This window comes from Phocoena phocoena, chromosome 19 (assembly GCF_963924675.1).
Source record: "Phocoena phocoena chromosome 19, mPhoPho1.1, whole genome shotgun sequence".
In the NCBI taxonomy this organism is placed as follows: Eukaryota; Metazoa; Chordata; class Mammalia; order Artiodactyla; family Phocoenidae; genus Phocoena; species Phocoena phocoena.
In genome coordinates this window covers 13,940,114-13,963,892 of record NC_089237.1, presented here as the reverse complement: position 1 = coordinate 13,963,892, position 23,779 = coordinate 13,940,114, and the positions used below count along the sequence as shown (strand labels likewise).

The 23,779-nt window shown below is 36.3% G+C and overlaps 1 protein-coding gene across 1 annotated transcript in view; it reads right to left on the bottom strand.

Moving 5' to 3' along the window:
- SMURF2 (SMAD specific E3 ubiquitin protein ligase 2) overlaps positions 1-23,779 on the bottom strand; it is a 144,749-nt gene that overhangs the window by 25,854 nt on the left and 95,116 nt on the right. The window contains exons 7-12 of the mRNA XM_065897955.1: positions 18,027-18,135; positions 11,076-11,209; positions 8,411-8,476; positions 6,811-6,895; positions 3,979-4,062; positions 1,508-1,710 (exon numbers count right to left, since the gene is read on the bottom strand). Of these exons, the coding sequence (XP_065754027.1) occupies positions 1,508-1,710; positions 3,979-4,062; positions 6,811-6,895; positions 8,411-8,476; positions 11,076-11,209; positions 18,027-18,135 (681 nt within the window). The remainder of the gene's footprint in view (positions 1-1,507; positions 1,711-3,978; positions 4,063-6,810; positions 6,896-8,410; positions 8,477-11,075; positions 11,210-18,026; positions 18,136-23,779) is intronic.

The window sequence follows — 23,779 nt, the reverse complement described above, 5'->3', positions numbered from 1 at the left end:
TTATTTACTTATGTTTTCAAGCAACAGAACTACCTTTTTTTTTTAAAAAAAAAAATCTAATGAAAAATTCCAATATATGAAACAATAAAACTATTGCTAATATTTTAGTATAAATTTGTTTATAAACCTGTAATAAAAATCAATTTAAACTTTTAAAATTATAAATGCAAAAATGTTTAAAACTGGTTCTAGATGACAGCTGCAATAATTTCAGCCTTGATACCCACTTTACTCCTATGTTTTTGGTTGTACAAAAAAAATTTTTTTAATCCAAATCACACAAATATTGTAAAAGTATAAAGTATTAACCACCCCCACTCCAAACCACTTGCCTTATAATCTCAATTAAAAAGAATGCCAGGAGATACTTGATTCTAAGGTCTGGACATTAGTAACAGTTAAATTTTAACTTCTCATGAAATTTCATTTATTTCTTGCAACAGATCTACATGGTTGGTAATAATATTTTCCCCACTTTATAGTATAGAAGATAAAACTGAGGCTCAAACAGGTTAATGTGCCCAGCGTCACACAACTAATATATAGCAAAGCCAGGATATGAACCCATCTGTTTCCCAAGCCCATGCTCTAACCACTGTGCTTTAAGTTAACCTGTGTGGCCTAGCTCAATTAATGGAAAAATTGGGTTTTTTAAAAAATTAAATAGTTAAAATACTTAAAAAATAAAGTAAGAATGATGCATTTGTGTAAGTTTAAAAAACATTCTGGAGTAAAAATAAAATACAAGTTAGATCAGGCAACTCCCAATGTTGGTCACTAGGTGTCATCATCAGTCCAGAACTGTTCATCTAGAGGCTGTGGAAAGGGCAAGGATGTTAAGTAACTTGGTTAAGCTTTTAGCAAGAGAGGAGAGAACAGCTGAGGTCATACTACAAGAGTTTAGGAAGTTCTGTATTCAACTATGAGAAGATTCATGTCATCTTTCACATGGAATTCTAAAATTTAGGAAATTATATAAGATTATAGTACTTTTACACAAACACAGAAGTGACTAAATCATTTACAATAACCCAATCACTCAGATAACACAAAATTATAGACAATACAAATATATAAATACCATCAGAAATATGCTTTTTAAATTATTTCTAAATATGCACGTCTAGAAAATTACAAGTCTGACTTCAGATTGCCATTATCAAGAAAAACACCGTCTCACTTTTTACAGTGCCTGTTTACAAAGCAGTCTCACATTGTTTCATATGCTTTTCACAATACCTTTGTGAAAAGGAGAGGTATCATTCATCTCATTTCATTGTAATTGGGCAAAAAGCTTAAGGTTAAACGACTCGCCCAAAGTCAAAGTGTTGTTAGTCTTCTACCACTTCAAAGACTTTTCAAAGTTGGGGAGTTTTACATTTACTTTGATTTTCATGCAGAATTCCTAAACCCAGATTAATAACTTCTTTAAAAGTTGGTTTTCTGGCTTCTTAGCAAGCTGAAATCAGTAAAACACACTTTATTTTTCCTCTGCTAGTTGTCATACCATAGCCTTCTGGTAGGTCTGGAGGAGTATGTAAATGTGTCCTGCTCATGTAATTTCTATGTCGTTGTGACCTGACTCTCCTCTCTGCCAGTCTGGGATCTGAAGACTGTCCAGATGTTGCACCGTTCGTTCCACTAATTGGAGTGTTCTCATCAACAAAACAGCTAAGAGGTCTGCCAGGACTAGAATATTCAGATGCTGGTCTATCGAAAAGAAACAAGGAAAAAAAGTTACTCAACTCAGATACCAAAAGCAGAATTTTATAGACAATGTATGTACAGCAGTAACAATCACTTGCAAGAAAACGGAATGATTAATATAATGACTCAAGAACTCTCAATAAAAGCAAACCCAAAGCCTCAAAGCACCAAAGAAACCCAGGTGATAAGCAGTTGTCAATTACGTATTCAAATCACTTTATATTGATTTTAATTACATTTCATATGAAATCCGCATATATTTGTAGATGTGAGTATGAGCTCACCAAGCCTTACTTGGCTTAGCCACAGGCGACCTCAGACCTGTGTCCCCACCATTCTCCCACTCTGCCTCTGCCACACTGACATTCTTCCTCCTCCTCAAGCTTGCCATGGTCGTTCTACCTTTAGTGCTGGAGAGTAGCCCTTCCTTCTACCTAGAGTGATTTTTTCTCCTATTTTCCCTAGGCCAGACTTTTTTGTCATTCAAATCTTAGTTTAAGCTTAAATGTTGCCTCTGAGAGGTCGTTCCTGACCTTCAGATCTACAGTAGTCACCCAGGCATTTGACAGTACCTCACCTTACTTCCTCAGCATGGCAGTTATTTCTGATATTTTTCTGATTTGCATCCTTGTTTTCATCTGTCTTCTCCCACTAGAATATTTACTGAGAGAAGAAAGTCTGCCTAGTTTGTTCCCCACCATATGTATTCCCTGCACCTAGAGTAGTGCCTAGCATATATTTAAGAATAGTAGTTCAATAAATATTGAGTGAATAAAGGAAAGATAGTCTGTCTCTTCAAAGAGCTTCCAGTCTCTTGTAGGTCATCCAAACTAAGAGGATAATTAAGAGTTAATTTTTAAACTAACATTTACAACACAATCGACTTTATACATGTGGAAATTAAAGTCAATTTTATCAGTTAAATGAGAAGGAAATAGACTTCACTAAAGCACTGACACAAGTACACATTTATTTACACTCAGATATGATAAAAATAGGTTCTTTGACTTCCATATAATCCTTGGCAGTTTAATACTAGAAATCAACTCTCAAATAAGCACTCTTTAAAATGGCAACATAAGCTAAGCTTTCATCTGAGAATCACAGTATAATAGAGAAAACTTTGTGGTTCAATGAGTTAAGCAATTAATCCCCAATAACTGAAAGTATAGCTAATGAGAAGCATTTGATGTTCTATGTCTGGTGCCAGGCCTGCTCAGGGAAAAAAAAAAGTAGAAGGAGCAAAACAAACACTGAGTAGAGGTGGCAAATAAACTTTTTTCTTATTCTGAAAAAAAAAAGGAAATCCAGCCACTTATCCTATTCATTTTCAGTTACTTACAGAGCTTTCCTTGAAGCTTTCAAAACTTATCTTGCATCCCCATGACTTTACACATTAAGCTCCAGGAAGGCCTTTCTGCCTTATTCATGGTTATAGCCCAAATGCTAAGCACAGTGCCTGGCATATAACAATTTGGTGAACTGAATGATAGCTGTTACCACTACCCTGAACACTTTTTATCACCTCCCCTTACCTGGCTAAATCCTCATATTCTTCAGGATTTAGTTCAGAGACTCTCCTCCTTCAGAGTTTTCCTTTGCAAGTTCTACCATCTTGCCCCCAACTCTTAAGTCAGGTGCCCCTCCATATGGTCTCAGAGCATCTGGTTCTTATCTTGGTCAAAGACCTTACTGGACACAATATAATCATCCCCCGACGTTATTGAATAAATGGAGATCCTGTACACATATTTTGTTACAGCCGTTCAATAATGGACTCAAAAAAATTTTTTAAGAGTCCTAGAAATAAGATGACTTCTCAATGTATTCATTTAACTCATCTAATAAATATTTACTGAACACCATCACAGGCCATGGAGCTACAGGATGACCTGCTAAGCAACCTTTATTAAAAATAATAATGGCAGGGCTTCCCTGGTGGCGCAGTGGTTGAGAGTCTGCCTGCCGATACAGGGGACATGGGTTCGTGCCCCGGTCCGGGAAGATCCCATATGCCGCGCAGCGGCTGGGCCCGTGAGCCATGGCTGCTGAGCCTGCGCATCCGGAGCCTGTGCTCCGCAACGGGAGAGGCCCGCGTACCGCCCCCCCGCAAAAATTAATAATAATAATAATGGCATTTGCTATAAGATCTACTGATCTAGAGCAGTTTAAACCAAGAAAGGAAATCTGGTAAAACTGACAGATAAACAGATAGGGGACTTCAGGAGGGCAAACAGCACAGACCATGGGAAGATACTTGTATGTTCTCACCGTGTTGGGCGTTCCCATTGCGTAGTTCTTGTTATGTGGTTTAGGTACTGGATTCTTCCAGAGGCAGTTCGCCTTTCTTCCCAGCTTAAATAAAAATATTGAGAGATAAAGCAGTAATAGGAAGACGGACATAGAATGTTTTTGGAACAAGCCAGGAAGACATTTGCTGTTATGAATCAGGAATGACAAATTGAAAAAGCAATACACAGAATATAGGAATTGTTTCAACTTATTTTAGAACTGTACAATATGTCTTCTAGAATTCTGAAGCTTTTAAAATATTTATACTGAGGTGTGACTAATATTTTCCATCAGCCAAAATGAGAATTTTTCAATGATGTCAACAATGCTCAATTATACTAATTTCTCCAGAATTTAATGGGGGGAAAAAGGCCATACTAAAAATAAAAATTATACATAATTTTAAAAAATTAAATTTAACTAGAAAAGTATATAAAAGCTTTTTAAAGCATTTAGCCTACCCAAACTAATTTTTTTAATCTTCATATTTTTATTTTCTCTTACATATGTTCTACTAAAAGTTATGAATTTTTTTAAGTATAGTTGACATACAATATTATATTAGTTTCAGGTATACAACATAGTAGTTTGACATCTGTACACTACAAAATGATGACCAAGTCTAGGAACCATCTGTCACCATACAAAGTTATTACAATATGGACTATACTCCCTATGCTGTACATCACATCCCCGTGACTTATTTTATGACTGAAAGTTTGTACCTCTTAATCCCCTTCACCTATTTCATCAATTTCCCCTCCTCTCCCTCCCCTCTGGCAAACCAATACAGAGTTTGTTCTTTGTATCTATGAGTCTGTTTCTGTTTAGTTTTTGCTTTATTTTTTAGATTCCACACATAAGTGAAATCATATGGTATCTGTCTTTGTCTGACTTATTTCATTTAGCATAATACTCTCTAGATCCATCCATGTTGTTGCAAATGACAAGAACTTATTCTTTTTTTATGGCTGAGCAATATTCCAGTGTGTGTGTGTGTGTGTGTGTGTGTGTGTGTGTGTGTGTGTGTGTGTGTAATACATCTTCTTTATCCATTCATCTATTAATGGACACTTAGGCTGCTTCCCTATCTTATCTATCTTCCATATCTTATCTATTGTAAATAATCCTGCAATGAACAAAGGGGTGCATATACCTCTTTGAATTAGTGTTTTCATTTTCTTAGGATACATACCCAGAAGTGGGATAGCTGGATCATATGGTAATTCCGTTTTTAACTTTCTGAAGAACCTCCCTACCATTTTCCACAGTGGCTGTATTGATTATATTCCCACCTACACTGTACAAGCGCTCCTTTTTCTCCACAACCTCACCAACACAGGCTATTTCTCAAACTAATTTTTTAAAAAGCAATAATGCCACTTCTTCTTCAATATCTTATTAATTCATATAACAAAAAAATTAGGCGAGTGACTATGTTATGTTACTATTCCACCAAACCACTGGCAGAGGTTTGGAGGCCTTAAACAATAGAAAATAAAAAGATGCTAAACAGGTTTTTTCCCCTGTGATTACAATTACAGTACAATAATGTAGAACAAATTTAGAATAAGCCATACAACTGTTGTAATCTCTCAATACTGACTAGTTATTTCATCCTAAACTTCCCCTTCAAAAGTACCATAATCCACCTCAAATCCATAAAAATTAAGATATATCAAGAAGCTAAAATGATCTATAAACAAATTATAGCAATTTTTAACAGCTTACACAAAATGAGCAAATACCATAGCTTAGATTTGAAATTTCATGTCAAAAATAACTTAAAACTCAACCAATTATACACTTAAAATGGATATAGTTTATTGTATGTAAAGTATACCTCACTGAAGTTAATTAAAAATACTTTGAGAATTAAAAATAAAATCAGTAAGGTTTCAGAACTAGTATGAAACAAAGATAGAGAGCAATGATAAAAAGCATAAGCTTTGGAATCAAGGCTTAAATCTGTGTTCCAGTTCTGCCATTTCTATGTGGCCTCTGGCAAAATACTTAAGCTCTCTGAGTCTCAGTTTTGTAAGTCTGTAAAATGCATGAGGGTAATAATAGTAGTAACAGTAGTAGTAGTAATAGCTAATTATTTATTAAGCACTCTAAGCAAGACATTGTGCTATGTGCTTTACATGAGTGATTTCATTTAATCCTCACAAGTATTGATGGCGTATATACTATTATCATTATCCTCTTTGATAAATAAATATAAACAAAAGCTTACAAAAGTCAAATAAATTGATTAAACTCATAAAGCTAGTAAACAGAAGAGTAAGGATTGGAACCCAAATGGTCTAATTCCAGAATCACATTATGAGAATTAAATGATCTAATGAATATCATGTAATGATATATATGTAATGATAAATGATATAAAGTGCTTATAACACTAGTTGGCACTTGCAGGCTCAATAAATGTCACTATGTTATTGTAATTACTATTACACAAATTCTCTATCACATCCCTCTAAATAGAGCAATGCCTCAGATTCAGCATGCTTTGTTTTGAATAATTAAATCAATCAAAAAAGTTTTCCTTTTGAATATATAATATTTACAGGAGATTTAAATTTGTCAAGAAATTTGATTTGTCTCCTAGTCAAAACTCTTAAAAAACAAATGTAACATATCTAATTCATGGCTTATTTTACGAATTTGTTGTGATAAGATCCCTCACTAATTTTCTAAGTACAAGGAAAACCTAGATTTTGGAATTGATCAGCAAATTTCTAAACTTAAATATAAACACCAACTTATTTCTCATTATTTTAGGGATATTACCTAATGATTTTTGCTTACCCATCTGGTAAATCATTATCAAACAAACGACTGCAGTCCACAACTTGTCCTCCTGTGCCTATTCGGTCTCTGGACTGAAGACTTACTATTAAACAACAAAAACATTACTAAGAGTCACAGAACTAGAAAGAGTTACTGCAATTTAAAATATTTCTCTTTGAAAGACACCTGTCTTCGCTTATTTTAATACTTAAGAACGAACTCTTTAGTTTCTACTAAATTCTGAAATTTTTTTTTTAATTTATTTTTTTTTGGCTGTGTCGGGTCTTCGTTGCTGCACGCAGGCTTTCTCTAGTTGCGGCAAGCAGTGGCTACTCTTCATTGCAGTGAGCGGGCTTCTCACTGTGGCAGCTTCTCTTGTTGCGGAGCACAGGCTCTAGGCGCACAGGCTTCAGTAGTTGTGGCTCGCGGGCTCTAGAGCGCAGGCTCGGTAGCTGTGGCGCACGGGCACAGCTGCTCTACAGCATGTGTGATCTTCCCAGACCAGGGCTCAAACCCGTGTCCCCTGCACTGGCAGGCAGATTCTTAACCACTGCGCCACTAGGGAAGTCCCTGCAATTTCTCTGTCCATGAGATTTTTCTCTTTAAGGTTTTCTACACTTTATCATGTTCATGGAGGAGAATCTCCTTTTTTCCCATCCTAATGGGGCAACGCAAGGCCACTAGTGCACTTAAAAAGAGGCGTAACACATGAAAGGTATATTTGTGTATTCCACATTTTTGAGTTTTTAACTTCCTTCTCAATCTAAGAATGACAGGAATTATGAATAATGCTGTAGTGTAGATATTTCCCTGCGATAACCAGAATAGGGCTTTTGTTATGATGCTACTTTGGCAACTCTCTATGAACCTAATTCATTGCCTTGTAAAGCTAAGTCCTTCAAGTCCTTCCTGTAACTAAAACCTCTCTGATAGGTTCATATAATGCAATCATGTTATTCTAAATTCTGCTCTATAATGCAATGGTAAGGTTCCAATTGCCTGTTACTTCTTTAAGAAGCTTCAAAGGAGCCCACCTCAGTGCCCTACCATTCTAGGTATCTTGATCAAATCTCAATCTATCAATTCTTAAGATAAGTCTCAGGAAATTTTATATAAAGGGGCCAATTCAAGATAACCCCACTAGCCCACTAAATGCCTTATGAGTAAGGTAACAATTTTTCCCTTTCTCCAATCAGTGCTATACTACCATTCTATTTTTTTCAATTAGTAAAGATTACTTTAAAACTGCAAAGCATTAAACTGGTTTTTCTTACTCAAAAACCAGTTTGAGAATTACTTTCAGAAAACCTTAGTATCATCTATAAAGTCTATCTCAGTGTTCTACTATATTTGTATACTTTGAAGAATTCCTTCCTAAAGGATCAAGAGTTCTTCATATTAGGAGCCTATTTTTTACATTATTTGTATTTTTTTGCTTTTTTAAAAAATTAAGTTGTCCTAGATTCTGCATCCACTATTTGAATAATTTTACATGACTCATTTAATTCATGCCAAAACAATGAAGCTACAGTTACTGTACTTTGATTTTAAAGGTATTTAGAGTTTAGGTCAGCTTAAATAAAGCCAAAATTCACATAACTTTCAATTCCACACTTACCTACTATCTGTCCTCTAACTGTATCATTGTCATTTGGCCCAAGTTTGCATAGATCCAACCTCTGATCTATTTCAAATCAACAACAGCAAAAGGCAAAAAATAAGTTGGTATCAGAGATTCTCACATCTACAGAGTGATAGTAAATTTCTACAATCCACTGGAAATCAGACCAATCATTTAAAGAATTAATCAAGTTTTAATGATGAGACAAATATTTAAAATTCTCTAACTGCATACATAATATTAGTATAAATGTCTTGACAAAAGTTTTGACAAATTCAGATTTCAAAAACCGTAAGACACTGGTGCCAACATGCAGTATTTTCTCTCCAAAGATTTCAGAACACTTCAGTCTAAGTCTTAGCTTGCCACTTAATAGTTTTGTTCTTAAGCAATTTATCCCCAAGTCTTGATTTTCTCGTGTATAATTGTAGTACTTACCTCCTATTAAGGATTAAATCAGATGGTTATGTAAAACTCTTAGCACAGTACCTAGCACATAAGTGTCCAATAAATGTTAGTTGTCATTGTTATTTTTTATCTAACCATTTCACATAACTCCCACACACACAAAGTAAGTATTAATAAGAAGCCAAGTATAAACTAACATAAGGGTTTGAGTTCTGGTACTAACTCATTTAGAAGCAGCTCACTTCTTCTCTCATGCATCATCTATAAAACAGATATAACACTGGCCTGGTTAGTTACAGTAAGGAACAATGTCACCCACTGCATGTTGGTTTTACTTTGATTACAGCACTTATAACTGAATTCTCTTTATAGCTGTATACCATTTGTCTACTTAAGTAAATCACGAATTGATAAAAGGAGGAGACCATATCTTAAGTTTTTATATTCTCCACTCCAACCTGATAGAATGGAACTACACCAGGTGCTTAATAAATTAAATATTACTATACATCAAAAAGGTCATATAAATTACTGCAATGAAACATTCACAAGCAGCAGAAAGAAAATCTGTGCCCCACCTAGCTTATTTTTCCCTTTGCAAAATAAATGGACACTAATAAGACAGCTATACAGTGGACTTGTGCAGAGCAATGCCTCTTCTGTTCACTCCTTCTAACGTGTCCTGCTCCCTCTGCCAGCAGGCCTTTGCCCTTGCTTCTCAGAGGACAGGATTCATGCCTTTTTCACCTTTCTATCACTGGGGTTTCAAACAGTACCTGACACTTAAAAGGTTCAATAAATGTTGGCTAAACTGAACCAGAAATAAGGTCATACATACAACAAGTCTTCAGTTTGCCTGCTGCATTGGGTTAGAATAACATGGTTCATTTTGTTTGTTTGTTTTTTGGGGTTTTTTTGGCTGCACTGTACAGCATGTGGAAACTTAGTTCCCTGACCAGGGATCAAACCCATGTCCTCTGCATTGGAAGGCAGAGTCTTAACCACTAGACCACTGGGGAAGTCCCAAAAATGGTTCGTTTTTTGTATGCTAGACCTTTTCCAACCCCAACATCTTCTACCTCCTGTTGGTCACTCTGTCAACCCAGAAATATAAGAAATTCTCTGGTGCCTTTAAATTCCCCTCAGAACTTCTAGCTCAATTTTCTCCTTCTTACTTTTTAACAGTAATATTTTTATAACTGGATTGTGCTATCATACTACATTAAAAGGGATCATCTCTTAATATTATATATCTAACATTCAAAGCTAAATTCAAACTATTTTTATTTATTAATTTCCTTAGCTGGAGTCCATTTGAATTTTTGCTTTTTGTAGGCATCTGGACTACAATCCCATGACAACAGCTAGCAATATTTTTTATATTATATAAAAAAGAATTCTGTAGAAAAATTTAAAAATTTTCTGTTGAAAAAGATATTTCCGTCTATGTCCCAATGGAAATACCCCCAAAAAGATGCTCTGTCATCTGGTTACATGAATTACACATACACTAACAAGTCAACTTGTCAACCCAATATAGAAATTGCTTCTAACGTCTTGATCTTGGTCTAATCTTGTAAATGACCAGTTTGGTGAAAAATTAAGCTACAGTCAAGCAGTTAATACAGCTGTCTTACACTCAAAATAATGTCTTACCTTTATAACTTTTAATTTTTCAGAGCAGTTTTATATGTCATTTTTATTCACTAATAATTCCCCTTTAACTGTTACATTAAACATTCCAATGATCTAAATAAAACTCCCTTTATCTCACAAATCCACCTAAACCAGAGATGAGTGCTAAGTAATAAAAAAGACATTTAATACTTTGACACCTTTTTACTTTTTTTTTTTTTTTGGCCGCATCACACTGCATGGCTTGTGGAATCTTAGTTCCCTGACCAGGAATTGAACCCGGGCCCGAGGCAGTGAGAGCACAGAATCCTAAACCACTGGACCGCCAGGGAATTCCCTCTTTTTATTCTTCTGGATATCAGTCATTTCTTAGCACTTATAAATTCACTGGATACTAAGTATCAGCTCTGATTCATTTCTAGGTTTCACATATTTAAAATGTTTCATTCTTTTTAAAAAGTCAACAAAGTAAATTTAGACCAGAAATTTTTACCAGTGTTTCAAACACAAACAGGAAATTAAGTTTTTAGACCCCTGCCTCCCCCATCAAAAAATACACATACGCATATATATTTAAATATGTATATTTAAATTTTTAAAAGCACTAGTATCTACTCACAACCAGTGTCTTTAAGGCGGTTGATGGCATTGGAAAGAAGACGAACACAACCAAGAAATCCAGCACCTTGTTTTTTATGGATCTTCTTGTGATTCCATACACTGATCGTAACTGAATCAGACTTTCCAATATACCTATATAAAACAAAATGACTGCATGAGTAACTTGGCAATTATGAGTAGTTAGTATAAAATTTTTCTTTTGTTTTTGTAGTCTAAAGTCACAAATGTTTGAGTATGGCTAGATAACGCAAAATATGTTTGAATTCAGTCTATCCACAGGACTGAATTTAATTGTTTTTTTAATTCTAAAGTAAAATCTAAAAAGAATTTTTAATATATTCTTTATCATACCTGCCACTCTCAGACTGAGTAACAATTTTTGTTAGTAAAAAAAAAAAAAAAAACTATTTTAGTAGCTAGTATCAAATAACCCTATGGAAGTTTATGATTATTTCTTTCCAAAAACAAAAATCTTAGAAAAACTTTTATCACAGTCACATTTTAAATACACTTCAATGACATGACCTAGTACCTCAGCGAATACTCAGTTCATTTTCAAGAGGCATTGTCAAGGCTGACAGACCAAAAATCTGACATACCTGTTATGTTTTAAAATGCTGTAGAACAAAAGCTGATTGTAACGCTTTTCCCCTGCTTCTCTCCTGTATGCAGGCCTTGAGCGAGCAGGACTCTTGCAGATTTCACTTCACTGCCTGCAGACAAGCAGAGCAGGGGAAAGCGTTACTATTACTTGTCTGTGCATATACCTGTAAGTATGGAGAAGCTCTACCACAGCCAATTGTTAACATGGTGTCATCCCATGCAAAAATATAATAAAATAACATAATTATATCAGTAGAACCCTAAATTTCAATGACTCTAAGAGGTCAAATTTTTGGTCCAGCAACCTTGACCTTAAACTGTCATTCAATAAGCAGTAATATCAGAAAAATTCACCTGGTATATAAAAAAGCCTAGACCACTTAAGTAAGGACTAAAACTTTTTTAAAATAAATTTATTTATTTATTCATTTATTTAATTTTTGGCTACACTGGGTCTTCGCTTCTGCACACGGGCTTTCTCTAGTTGCAGTGAGTGGGGGCTACTCTTTGTTGCGGGGCACAGGCTTCTCATTGTGGTGGCTTTTCTTGTGGAGCACGGGCTCTAGGCGCACGGGCTTCAGCAGTTGTGGCTCACGGGCTCTAGAGCACAGGCTCAGTAGTTGTGGTACACGGGCTTAGCTGCTCCGCGGCATGTGGGATCTTCCCGGACCAGGGCTCAAACCTGTGTCCCCTGCATTGGCAGGCGGATTCTTAACAACTGCGCCACTAGGGAAGCCCTAAAACTTTTAAATGAGTAACGTGAAAGGCACACTTGAGGCCCTGGATCCAGCTGTGTTAAAGCATGCCTACCCTTCTAGACTTTTAATTATGCAAGCTAATACTTTTTTTTTAATTTAATGTTTATTTTATATTGGAGTATAGTTGATTTACAATGTTGTGTTAGTTTCAGGTGTACACAAAGTGATTCAGTTATACATATATCTGTTCTTTTTCAGATTCTTTTCCCATATAGGTTATTACAGAATATTGAGTAGAGTTCCCTATGCTACACAGTAGGTCCTTGTTGATTATTTTATATATAGTAGTGTGTATATGTTTAATTATACAAGCTAATACTTTTCAAAAATTAAGCCAATTTGAATTTCATTTCTGTTGCTTGCAAATGAAAAAATCTGGACTAAAATAACATTCAGTATGCATGTATCAGTTTTCAAATAGACCTAAACAGACTTAACTTGGCAAGTATGTACCTGCATGATATGTAAAAATTCTAGAATCAGAATCAAGTATTAACCAGCTAAATTGCCCCAAACCAAACATTTAAAAAAAAAAATCACACTAAATCAATTTCCCAACTGATAAGCCTGATATACAGGTATGCTAAAATACTGGTTCCCTGAGGCCTTAGAGCAGCCCACCCACCAATGGCTTAAGCGTCCTTTTGGGAGGCTGGATGTCAAAGCCCAGAGACACCTTGGGAACATACACTGAAGACAAGGGAGCTTCTGTCAGCCTGTATCCTTGAATGACTGTGTGACAGTGTCTTGCTTCCCTGCCAAATGGACCTTATATACAAAATATACTTCTGTTGTACTAAACCACTGAAAATGTGGGGTTGTCTATTATATCAGTCTATTATATCTAACCAACACAAGGGACAAATCATAAAGGGCCTTGTCAGCCATAGTATGAACTCTGACTTTTACTCTAAGTAAGACAGGAAGCCAACAGAGGATGTGGAACAGGAGAGTAACCAGATTTGATATACGTTTTGACAGGATCATTCTAGCTGCTATGTTGAGAAAGACTGTAGCAGCAGCAAAGCTAGAAAAGCAAGGACTCTAAGGAGGGGGTCCACAGGAAAACCACAGCCTGTGAGCCAAATCCAGCAAAGCACAGGGTTTAGTACAATTTCACTTTTTTTCCCCAAGGAAAAAAATTTTTTTAAGTTTGAAGGCCATATTAAAAATACTTACAATGCCTGTAACTCTCCATTCACTTTATCGCTTTTCTAACATAAAGTTATTTTCTATTTGACAGCTTCCTTCATAATCTTGGAACTAGTTTCTTTGCCATTCTTGGCTCCCTCTAAGCCATTCTTCACATTACAGCCAAAGTGTCCACTCTTGGATATAAATCTGATAATAGCATTTCCCCACTTAAAACACTTTCATTGCTCCCTACTGCTTTTAAGAGAGTATTCAAACTTATTAATAGGCTTTCAAGGACCTTCATGAGCTGGCTCCTGCTTGCCTCTCACTGCTTGTCTTTTACCACACTCCCCTTACCTTACATGTGAACTTACCAATGCCGCCTCTCTGAACTGTTTTCAGAATCACGTTGTCTTTCACCTCTGGGTCTTCACACAGACAGCTTTTGCTTAGAGCCTCCCCACCTTCTCCATCCTCAAGTTAACTCCTATTTAAGGTATAAGCCTAAATGCCACTTTTTCTAGGAAGCTCTCCCCAGCTCCTAAATCTGTGTCAAGAAGTTCTATGTATTTCCACAGCACCTATACAGATTCTCATCACACTGTTTATACTTTCCTATTTCTTGTCTTTATATACCACGTGGCTGTAAGCTTGGAGGACTATGTCTTGTTCACTGTTGTAGCTGGGTCCCTGGCTGAATTTAGATCTGATTGAAGCTAAAAGAAACGGCTTTAAATAATCTGATCAAGGGAATTCCCTGGTGGTCCAGTGGTTAGGACTCTGCTGCCACTGCAGGGGGCACGGGTTCGATCCCTGGTCAGGGAACTAACATCCCGCAAGCTGCGCAGCACGGCCAAAATAAGAAAAGAAAAGAAAGAATCTGATTAAGAACTCAAAAGCTTAGCTACATAGATAGTAGGTAAAGACAAGTGGAACATTTGGAAGAAAAGCTGATGTTGATGAAGCATGAAATAGAATGACCGTGAAGCTTAAAAGGCTAAACACTTGGAAAGTCAGGATATCAGGACATTTAACATGTTTATAACCTGGGAGATGTTCACAAAACGGGAGAAGTTTAAAGAGCATATGATAACTGAATTAGCAACCTGCAGAAAACGGAAACCTAAGCCTGCAAGGAGCAATAGACTCCCTGAAACAAGATTATTACTGCCACCAAGCCCCGAAATATTCCCAAACTGTAAGCCCAATATACTCCAATGGTGATGATAAGGCTGAAACAGAATGATAAGTCAAAGTATTTAAAAGGAATGGAAAGTGTAAATCAACTACACCTCAATTTAAAAAATAAAAAAATAAAATAAATAAATGGAATGGAAAGACCTCCTGAATCCTTTCCCCAACCTAATTCATCCTCAAAACGTGGCAGCACTCAGGGACACTAGGCACAGCTGAGGGAGTAGGTGAAATTCTGTAATAAAAACAGGGTATTAAGAAGAGGTTAATCTAGTGAATGGAGAGACCTCCTAGCATCCCTATGCCGTTCAGATCCATGAACACAAGCATTCAGGAATACAGTCCCCAGGAAGGAGAGGGAGAATTCTGTGCAGAAAATGTCAGTTACTCCTGATTACCCTACCAAGCTGATCAGCTCTACCCATGGGTAGAGAGTTTCCAATCAACATTTAAGTGCCTCCCCTTAAATATAAAAAGACAGAAATCCAAACCAAACTAACAGAAAAAAAAGGAAATATGAGAAAAGAGAGGCAATACAACAGAAAAAACTACAATTATAATACTTCTCTCATCAGAGAAGACATTGTGTCTAGCAATAAGAGTAAGTTATGAAAAAGGAACAGTCAGAAAGCAAAATGATATTGGAAATTTAAAATTTGAGAGCAGAAATTACAATAAATAGGAATGCTAGAAAACAAAGTTGGGAAAACAGCCCAAATATTTCATGGTAGTTTTTAATTTTTTACTAGAACAAAAATTTTTTATTATAACTTTTTTTTTAACTAAGATAAAATATGAGATAAAAAAGACAGGACAACTAAATGATGATCAATTCAGGAGGGATAACATCCAAATAACAGGAGTTCTCGAAAAAGTAAAAGAGAGAAAGAAATACAATGGAGAAGAATCATCTATAGATGATTAAATAAATAGAAAAGTTTCTCATAACTAAGGAGTTTAAGTATCCAGATTAAAGTCACAGTATCTAGTACTATATTTCAGATATACCAAGTCCATCATTAAAAAATTTAACATCAGGCAAAAACAGCATACCCTGAAATCTTCCAGTGGAAAACAACAATCATGAAGGACCAAAATCAGGATGCCATCAGCAATACTCTAAACTTGCGATGTCCAAAATGGTAGTCACAAGGCACATGTGGCTACTGAGTACCTGAAATATAACTAGCCCAAACTGAGGCACTCTGTTAATGCAAAACAAACTCCTGAGTTCAAAGACTTCGTTGTTTTTTGGGTTTTTTTTTTTAAAGGCCGCACCACGCAGCATGCGAGATAGTTCCCCGACAAGGGATTGAACCTGTGCCCCTGAAGTGGAAGCGCGGAGCCTTAACCACTGAACCGCCAGGGAAGTCCCTCAAAGACTTTGTATAAAATAAACAAAAAACAAACAACTCGATTATTTTATTTTGATATCATGTTGAAATGAAGATATTTTAGATAAATAAAACACATATTAAGTTTAATTTCATCTGTTTCTTTTTACTTTTTTTAATGTGGCTACTAGAAAATTTAAAATTACAGATAAGCTCCCATTTGTGGCTCACATTGTATTTCTATTCAGCAGTGCTGATCTAGACCTAGAAGACAGTGGAGTAATGTATTCAAAATTTGAAGGGAAAGTGATGTCTCACCTAGAAGTCTATACTCAGACAAACTATCAACCAAGTAAGAAGACAAAATATATCTTCAGACATAATCTCAAAGAAATTTTCCCCATCTTTGTACTCTTCCTCAAGATAACAATGGAAGACATACTTCACCAAAACAGGGAAGTAGGGGCTTCTCTGGTGGTGCAGTGGTTGAGAATCTGCCTGCTAATGCAGGGGACACGGGTTCGAGCCCTGGTCTGGGAAGATCCCACATGCCACGGAGCAACTAGGCCCGTGAGCCACAACTACTGAGCCTGCAGGTCTGGAGCCTGTGCTCCACAACAAGAGAGGCCGCAATAGTGAGAGGCCCGCGTACCGCGATGAAGAGTGGCCCCCGCTTGCCACAACTAGAGAAAGCCCTCGCACAGAAACGAAGACCCAACACAGCAAAAATTAATTAATTAATTAATAAACTCCTATCCCCAACATCTAAAAAAAAAAAAACAGGGAAGTAAACAGAAAAAAAAGAAGTCATTGGACTTAGAAGAGAGAAACGAAATTCCCAACATAATGATAAAGGCAAGTTCCAGGACAACTGTGCAGAAGGTCTTAGAGAACTACCAGTCCAGACTGAAGTAAAGCATAGAAGCTCTAGGAGGGCTATCTCCAAGAAGAAAACAAAGCCAACAGACTATTTCATGTGGTGAACATAAATAAGCAGAGGAGACGTTCAGTACTGTAAGAGAGTTTGTGAATTTCTTAATGAGATGGAAAACTAAACAAATGGCAAAGTTAGACAGTTATTAACTTCATAAAAACAGAAGTTGTCAAGAAAGAAAATGTAATCACTGCACACCACGTGACTCAGTTATGAATATTTACATGATCATAATAGCATAAACACAGAACAATGATGTAACCGAAAAGGTTCAAATAACTATACAGGAGGACTGGGAGAAGGAAAGGGTCATGTGGATGTTGTAGGAATGGGATGAGAGATAGCAGCTATAAAAGCTAAATCATTTTCTATGGTAGAAAATGTAAAAATAATACCTAACACGAAATAAATATATATTTATATTAAATGCTGTAAATAAGCATGATATCTAGAAGCAGAAGAAAATTCTAGAACAAACAGCCAAAGGTATTGAAAACAGTTACCCTGAGAATTGGAATCAGGAGTAAGAATGGGACAGTTAACTGCGTTTTCCCATTAAAAGACCTACAGTATCATCTGATTTTTTAAAAACAGTACATATGCTACTATGATTAAAATAAAATTTAGAAGAAACCATCCATATAAGAAACAAAAAGAATGCCTATGAGTGTACTCCAATTATGATTTCTGATTTATACTTATAACTGACCTAAAGTGAATTAATACCTTTATTTGATTGAAAAAAAGGTGTGTGGGGGGTTGCTCTATACTGTGTATCCATTTTGTTCTTCATGGGCTTATTAAGCATAGCTCACCTTCCAAAACCAGCTATCAAATAAGCCAAAGTACTTTCACACTAGGTTTTGCATCCCTCTGTGAGGACCAAATTACACCACAGATCAAATTCAGATCATACTCAGTGATTCTTTTCAAAGACTATATCAAATAACAGTGATTCCATGTTTCATTTCAAATAAATCGTTTAAACCTACAGGTCATAATGCTGATTCCATTTTGGATCAAGTGTATTCTTCACAGTATCTGTAGAATGGCACTGCCCAGATCCATCAACCACCACCTTAGCAAATGGATCAGGAAGCCCTGTGGGGAAAAAAGGGAGGGTTCTTTTTTAATTAAAGAATATTTTGACATGGAAGATTAATTAAATAAAGATTAATATTTGCTACAAAAGATTATTCCATTCTTCATAAAAAGTTTAACGATAAGCTATAAATGAAAAGTGGTCCATTTTAAAACTAAGATTAAAGTTAACTCTACATTAAATATCAAAAACTACATTTTTTCTTGCTCCTATCTCAAAACACGCTCAGCTTAAACTACCAAAGTCTAGAGATTACTTTATAATGTATAAGTTATCATAGATCTTTACCAGCCCTTTAACCCCAGAAAGGTGAATGCTTAAAACATCCCTGGCTCTCTTAGAGATTTCCCACAGTCTCCCTTAGTAGCTCATTTAAAGGAAAGAGCTTATTAAAGTTTTCACACAGTAACACAGGCTACAGAGATAACAAATTAGCCAAAAAGTTTTAATGATTAACTATCATGAGTGATGAGAAACTGAAACAAAAAATTTAATACCCTGCCTTAAAAGAGAATACTATCTAATTGGGAAAATCAAAACACCATACATTAAAAACAAAAAACCAAAAAAAACTCCTGAGAATAAACAAGTTTTTGACCATACTGATTATAAAGAAAGCACTTATAATACTATGTCAGGCACTATTCTAAATGCTTTACATATGTTAGATCTCTTAATCTTCAAAATTACCCCATGGGGTAAATACTACTATTCCATTTTAGTGATGAGGAAACTGAGGCACAAAGGGGTTAATTAACTAGCCTGAGGTCACCCAGTAGTAAGTGGCAGAGGCAGGGTCTAAAGTTTAGATTCTAAACCCATGCACACACAGTCTGGTTCTTGATTTCATGCACTTAACCACTATGCTGTCTCACACCTCTCATTTACTATGTAGTTCAACAGTGAGTACAAGAGCTCAGAAAAGAAGGAGAACAAGCTGAGTGTGAACAATAGAAAACGGCTTTCTTCTGCCCTGCCCCCCACCCCCCCACCCCCCACCCCACCCCCACCCCCCCACCCCCCACCCCACCCCCACCCCCCGCCTTTTTGAGGGGATGGGACTCATCTGGGCTTTAAAGGACAAACAGGAGGTGTTCCAAGGAGGGTATAACAATATTTGAAGGACTTTGAGGGGTTTAATCAAAGCATTTGTGCTAAGGTGTAAAAGTAAATACTGTTGGAGAGATAAGACGGATCCAGTAAGAGAGGCTTAAAAGTCAGAAAATAAAGGCTTGGAATGACTGAGGTAGAGAACAGGGAGCCACTTTAGACGCTTGAGCATGGCTGTAAATACACTGTCATATTTGTCTACTAGTGGTATTCAGAGAAGGAAAGATTAAAGGTACAGAGAAGCTGTTGTAAGCTTCATACAGTAGGATGAAGAACGGTAGGATGAGTAGAATTTTAGAAGTCAGGGGACGAAGGTGGAACTAAATAAAATATTGGAGACGACAACAACAGTTGAGATGTGAGACATACTGAGATACTGTAAATTTCCTAGGGACAGCTGAAGACACTAAAATGAAATGTTGGTAAGTGTTGATAATTGCAGAAATTTTGTACCTTGATATATCTATGCTAATTTTTTTTAAGTCAAGATACTAATCTGCCAAGATTTAAGGCCAGACAGAAATCACCTAGCCAGTTTCCCAATTCTATGATCCTGTGATCTGTCAACTTCAAATAAGTAAGAAAAGACTAATATTTAAGAGTATTAAGTATTTAAGAAAAAACCTGGCAAGTTAGCGTAGCAATCTATTTAACTATATTGTTTAACTAAGTTTAGCACTATTCATATTAGTATTTCAATAATACCTAACCATTTGTAGATGTGTCTAATGGAAGAATACTTTCCCCTCTACCTTCAATAACATTAAGTATTTTTCTCCTGGGAGGAATCCATTTTATCTTGTTCTTTTGATTCTACCATCTAAACAAATAAACAGATAAATGTATGTCTGCAAGCAAAAACAAACAAAAATCACATTTCTAGCGTTCCCTTTAGATAGTGCTTAACTAGTTAAAGAATTAGGACTGAGAAAAACAACATTTTCCACACAGAAGTCACTAGGTGTGGCTTCCAGATCCTTATTTAAGTATGAAAGTCTAAGTCCCATCCTCCTATGTTTCCCTTCTGTTAAATAATACAAAATACAAGCTCTATTCCCTAACACAAAAAAATACCTAGGTTTCAACTTACCTGATTATATTATTCTACAAGAATTTAACTTGAGAGCCAAGTTCTTCCAGTGTAGTCAAAGATATCAAGTTTTCAGAAGTTAGTGAGACCTCTAGCGGTAAATATGAAGTGGCTAAAGTATTTTCTGTATTTTTTAAAATTTCTCAATTCTCCCCATCATTTCTGAGTCATATAAAATAGCTAAAGCTCAGGAACTTCCTCACTACACTAACGCACTTAATGAGCTGCAAATAATGAAACAAAAATTTCAGCTTAAGAGTTACTTACCAGAGAAAATAAAGCTTTATTTTTGATTGGGGAAGAAAAAATACATTCAACCAACCATGTTGCAGCTCACTGACTTCAATTTGGCCCCTATACAAACCTTAACAAAGTACCTTACACACAAAGTTTTTACTTAAACGTTGCATAAAAAACGGAAAGAATTTGATACTAATAAAAAACATTCTTTTAAAAACACAGATAATGGATAAATGGATAGATAGGTGATAAAGTTAATGGCAGAATCTAGATGATGGGTATTCACTGTAAAATTCCTTATATGTTGCTATGTGTCTGAAATTCTTCCTGCCAAAATTTTGGGGGAAGGGGGATGTACTGTACTTTTATTTTTAAAAGCCAGTAAGTTTGAAAATAGTTCCAAAACATGCGTTAGCAAAACTTTTCTCAGCAAAGGCAGATACCCTGGAATAAATAGTATTATCTCAAAGTATACAAATTCCAAAAGACAACACATGACACTGCATTTTTTTCATAGTTAAATATATTTATATATACACACATATATAGTCAGCCTATAGTCATGCTTCATATTAAAATTTACATTTCCCATTCAACACGATTTAAACTGATTTACAAGCAAAAACAACTATATTACAGTATCAATAACTGCATCCTGATCAATAAACGCACACTCTCACTCAAATTTGATTAAGGGATTTAGGAACTATTATTTAACTCTTTCTCTGAAATTAATGTGGGCAACCCTCAACTTATAAACAGATTAAAAATAAATATAAAATAAATAAATAAATAAATAAATATATCACAGCAGGAGGACCCCCGCCACTGTGAACCTGCGGGATATTCCATCCTTGGCTGAGTCCCTTCTGAAAGCCTCAGGATTGGCTTTCCTGTTTTCCTTTCCAGGGTCATCAAGTGCTTTTTCCATTCTGAGTTTTAAAGATAATCACACAATTTCCCCTAGTTTTCTTATCCCTGAAGCAAGCTCACAACTCAAGAATTTTTATCAATTTTTACTGCTTACAACAATAAAAAAGGGGAAGATTTCCTTCTTTCCTTTTTTTCACGTACAACTTAAGGACAGATAAAGATCATATAACTGATAATAATCGGCTCTCAGGGGCTTACAGAGAATTAGAGTAAGATTCCTCTAGATTTCCTAGGAAAACTGAAACAAGGATATCTGATATTTTATTGGAGAAGGTGTGTCTTGGGACTCTAGGTGAAGGAAAAGAATTTGGGAAGGAAGGCTAGGAGACAAAACTGAGGGGTTTGTCTTTAAAACCAGACCAGTTGTCTTGGGGAGTATAGAAGAAGCTCTAAGAGTGTGCACTACTCACTTCCCTCCCTCTTCTCCTTGTCACCTGCCTATCCAATCCCATTGGCCACTTTGCAGTCCCACTAGGATAAATCCTACCTTGGATCAACCTTAAGGAGGGTAAAAGGAGTACACATTGGCTATTAGGTTATTAGCAACAGGGATGAGGTGGGTAGTTCAGCAGCAGCCTGTGAAGATAACATTAATTGGTGGCAGCAAGGAGAGAGGCCACACTGGCCTCTCCTCCTGCGACATGCTATGGGGTAGAAGGCACATGGTACATAAACTGAAAACTGCTTAATTATGTCCCGGATTATCCTATTTAATTGCTTTCCCATATAAGCATAATTTTTCAATTACATAGTTTATGCTATTTTATAAACTTTAATTCAGGTTCTACTCTAGGAAGACTAAGTAATAAAATTTCAAGTGGAATGAATTAAGTATGATTTAAAAATATATCAAGAGCTTATTACTTCTTTTAATCAAACACTTGAAAATTAACTAAGTCAGATATTAAATTAGACAGCATACATAGCCAGTTTTTGCTGGCTGATAGGACCTGAATCTAAAAATCTAATGAACTTCTCTATTTCTAACTTCAAATATTTTTACTTATCAAATTTTGCTGGCTTAAAACGTATGAACACCAAGGGGGGAAACTGGCGGGGCAGGGTGGTGGTGGTGTGATGAACTGGGAGATTGGGATTGACATATATACACTAATATGTATAAAACAGATAACTAATAAGAACCTGCTGAATAAAAAAATAAAATTCAAAAAAATTTTGCTGGCTTGGACTCTTTTTTTTTTTGTTTTACTGAAAATCATATCTTCTTTAATGTATTTATTTATTTATGGCTGTTCTGGGTCTTCGTTGCTGCACGTGGGCTTTCTCTAGTTGCGGCAAGCAGGGTCTACTCTGTCTTTTTTTTTTTTTTTTTGCGGTACGCGGGCCTCTCACTGTTGTGGCCTCTCCCGTTGCGGAGCTCAGGCTGCAGACACGCAGGCTCAGCGGCCATGGCTCACGGGCCCAGCCACTCCGCGGCATGTGGGATCTTCCCGGACCAGGGCATGAACCCGCGTCCCCTGCATCGGCAGGCGGACTCTCAACCACTGCACCACCAGGGAAGCCCAGGGTCTACTCTTTGTTGCGGTGCACCAGCTTCTCATTGTGATGGCTTCTCTTGTTGCGGAGCATGGACTCTAGGCGCATGGGCTTCAGTAGCTGTGGCACGCTGGCTCAGTAGTTGTGGCCTGTAGGGGCTCTAGAGCACAGGCTCAGTAGTTGTGGCACATGGGCTTAGTTGCTCCACTGCATGTGGGATCTTCCCAGGCCAGGGATCAAACCCGAGACCCCCACATTGGCAAGCAGATTCTTAACCACTTAGCCACCAGGGAAGTCCAAAAATTATATCATTTTTACATAATAATTTAAAGCGAATGTGAAGTATAATATTATAGGGTAAACACACACACGTGAGTGGTACTTCCCAATCTTCCCTCGCAAAACTTAATCCTAAATAAAGCCACAAAAATTTTCACAACAGATTGGCAAAGAGACTGCAAATATGTGAACTAAATGTCTGTTTTGGAGTCTGAGACATAAGAGATTCTACGATCAAATGTGGCAGAGATTTCTTTCCTATACTCTGGAAATTCCAAGCAGGCTAAATGACTTCTCTTCCTTCCAATGACTCCTGAATGCATGGGTAAAATTTCCTATAAAATGTTACAGGAAAAAGTGCTTACAAGATAATCTCAAACCTTTTCTAGAAATCTAGTAGTATGCACACCTTCAATATACATTACATTCGTCTGCATATACACACACGTTTCACACAAATATGGGGGGGGCGGTGGATAAAGGGAAAGGGGCTA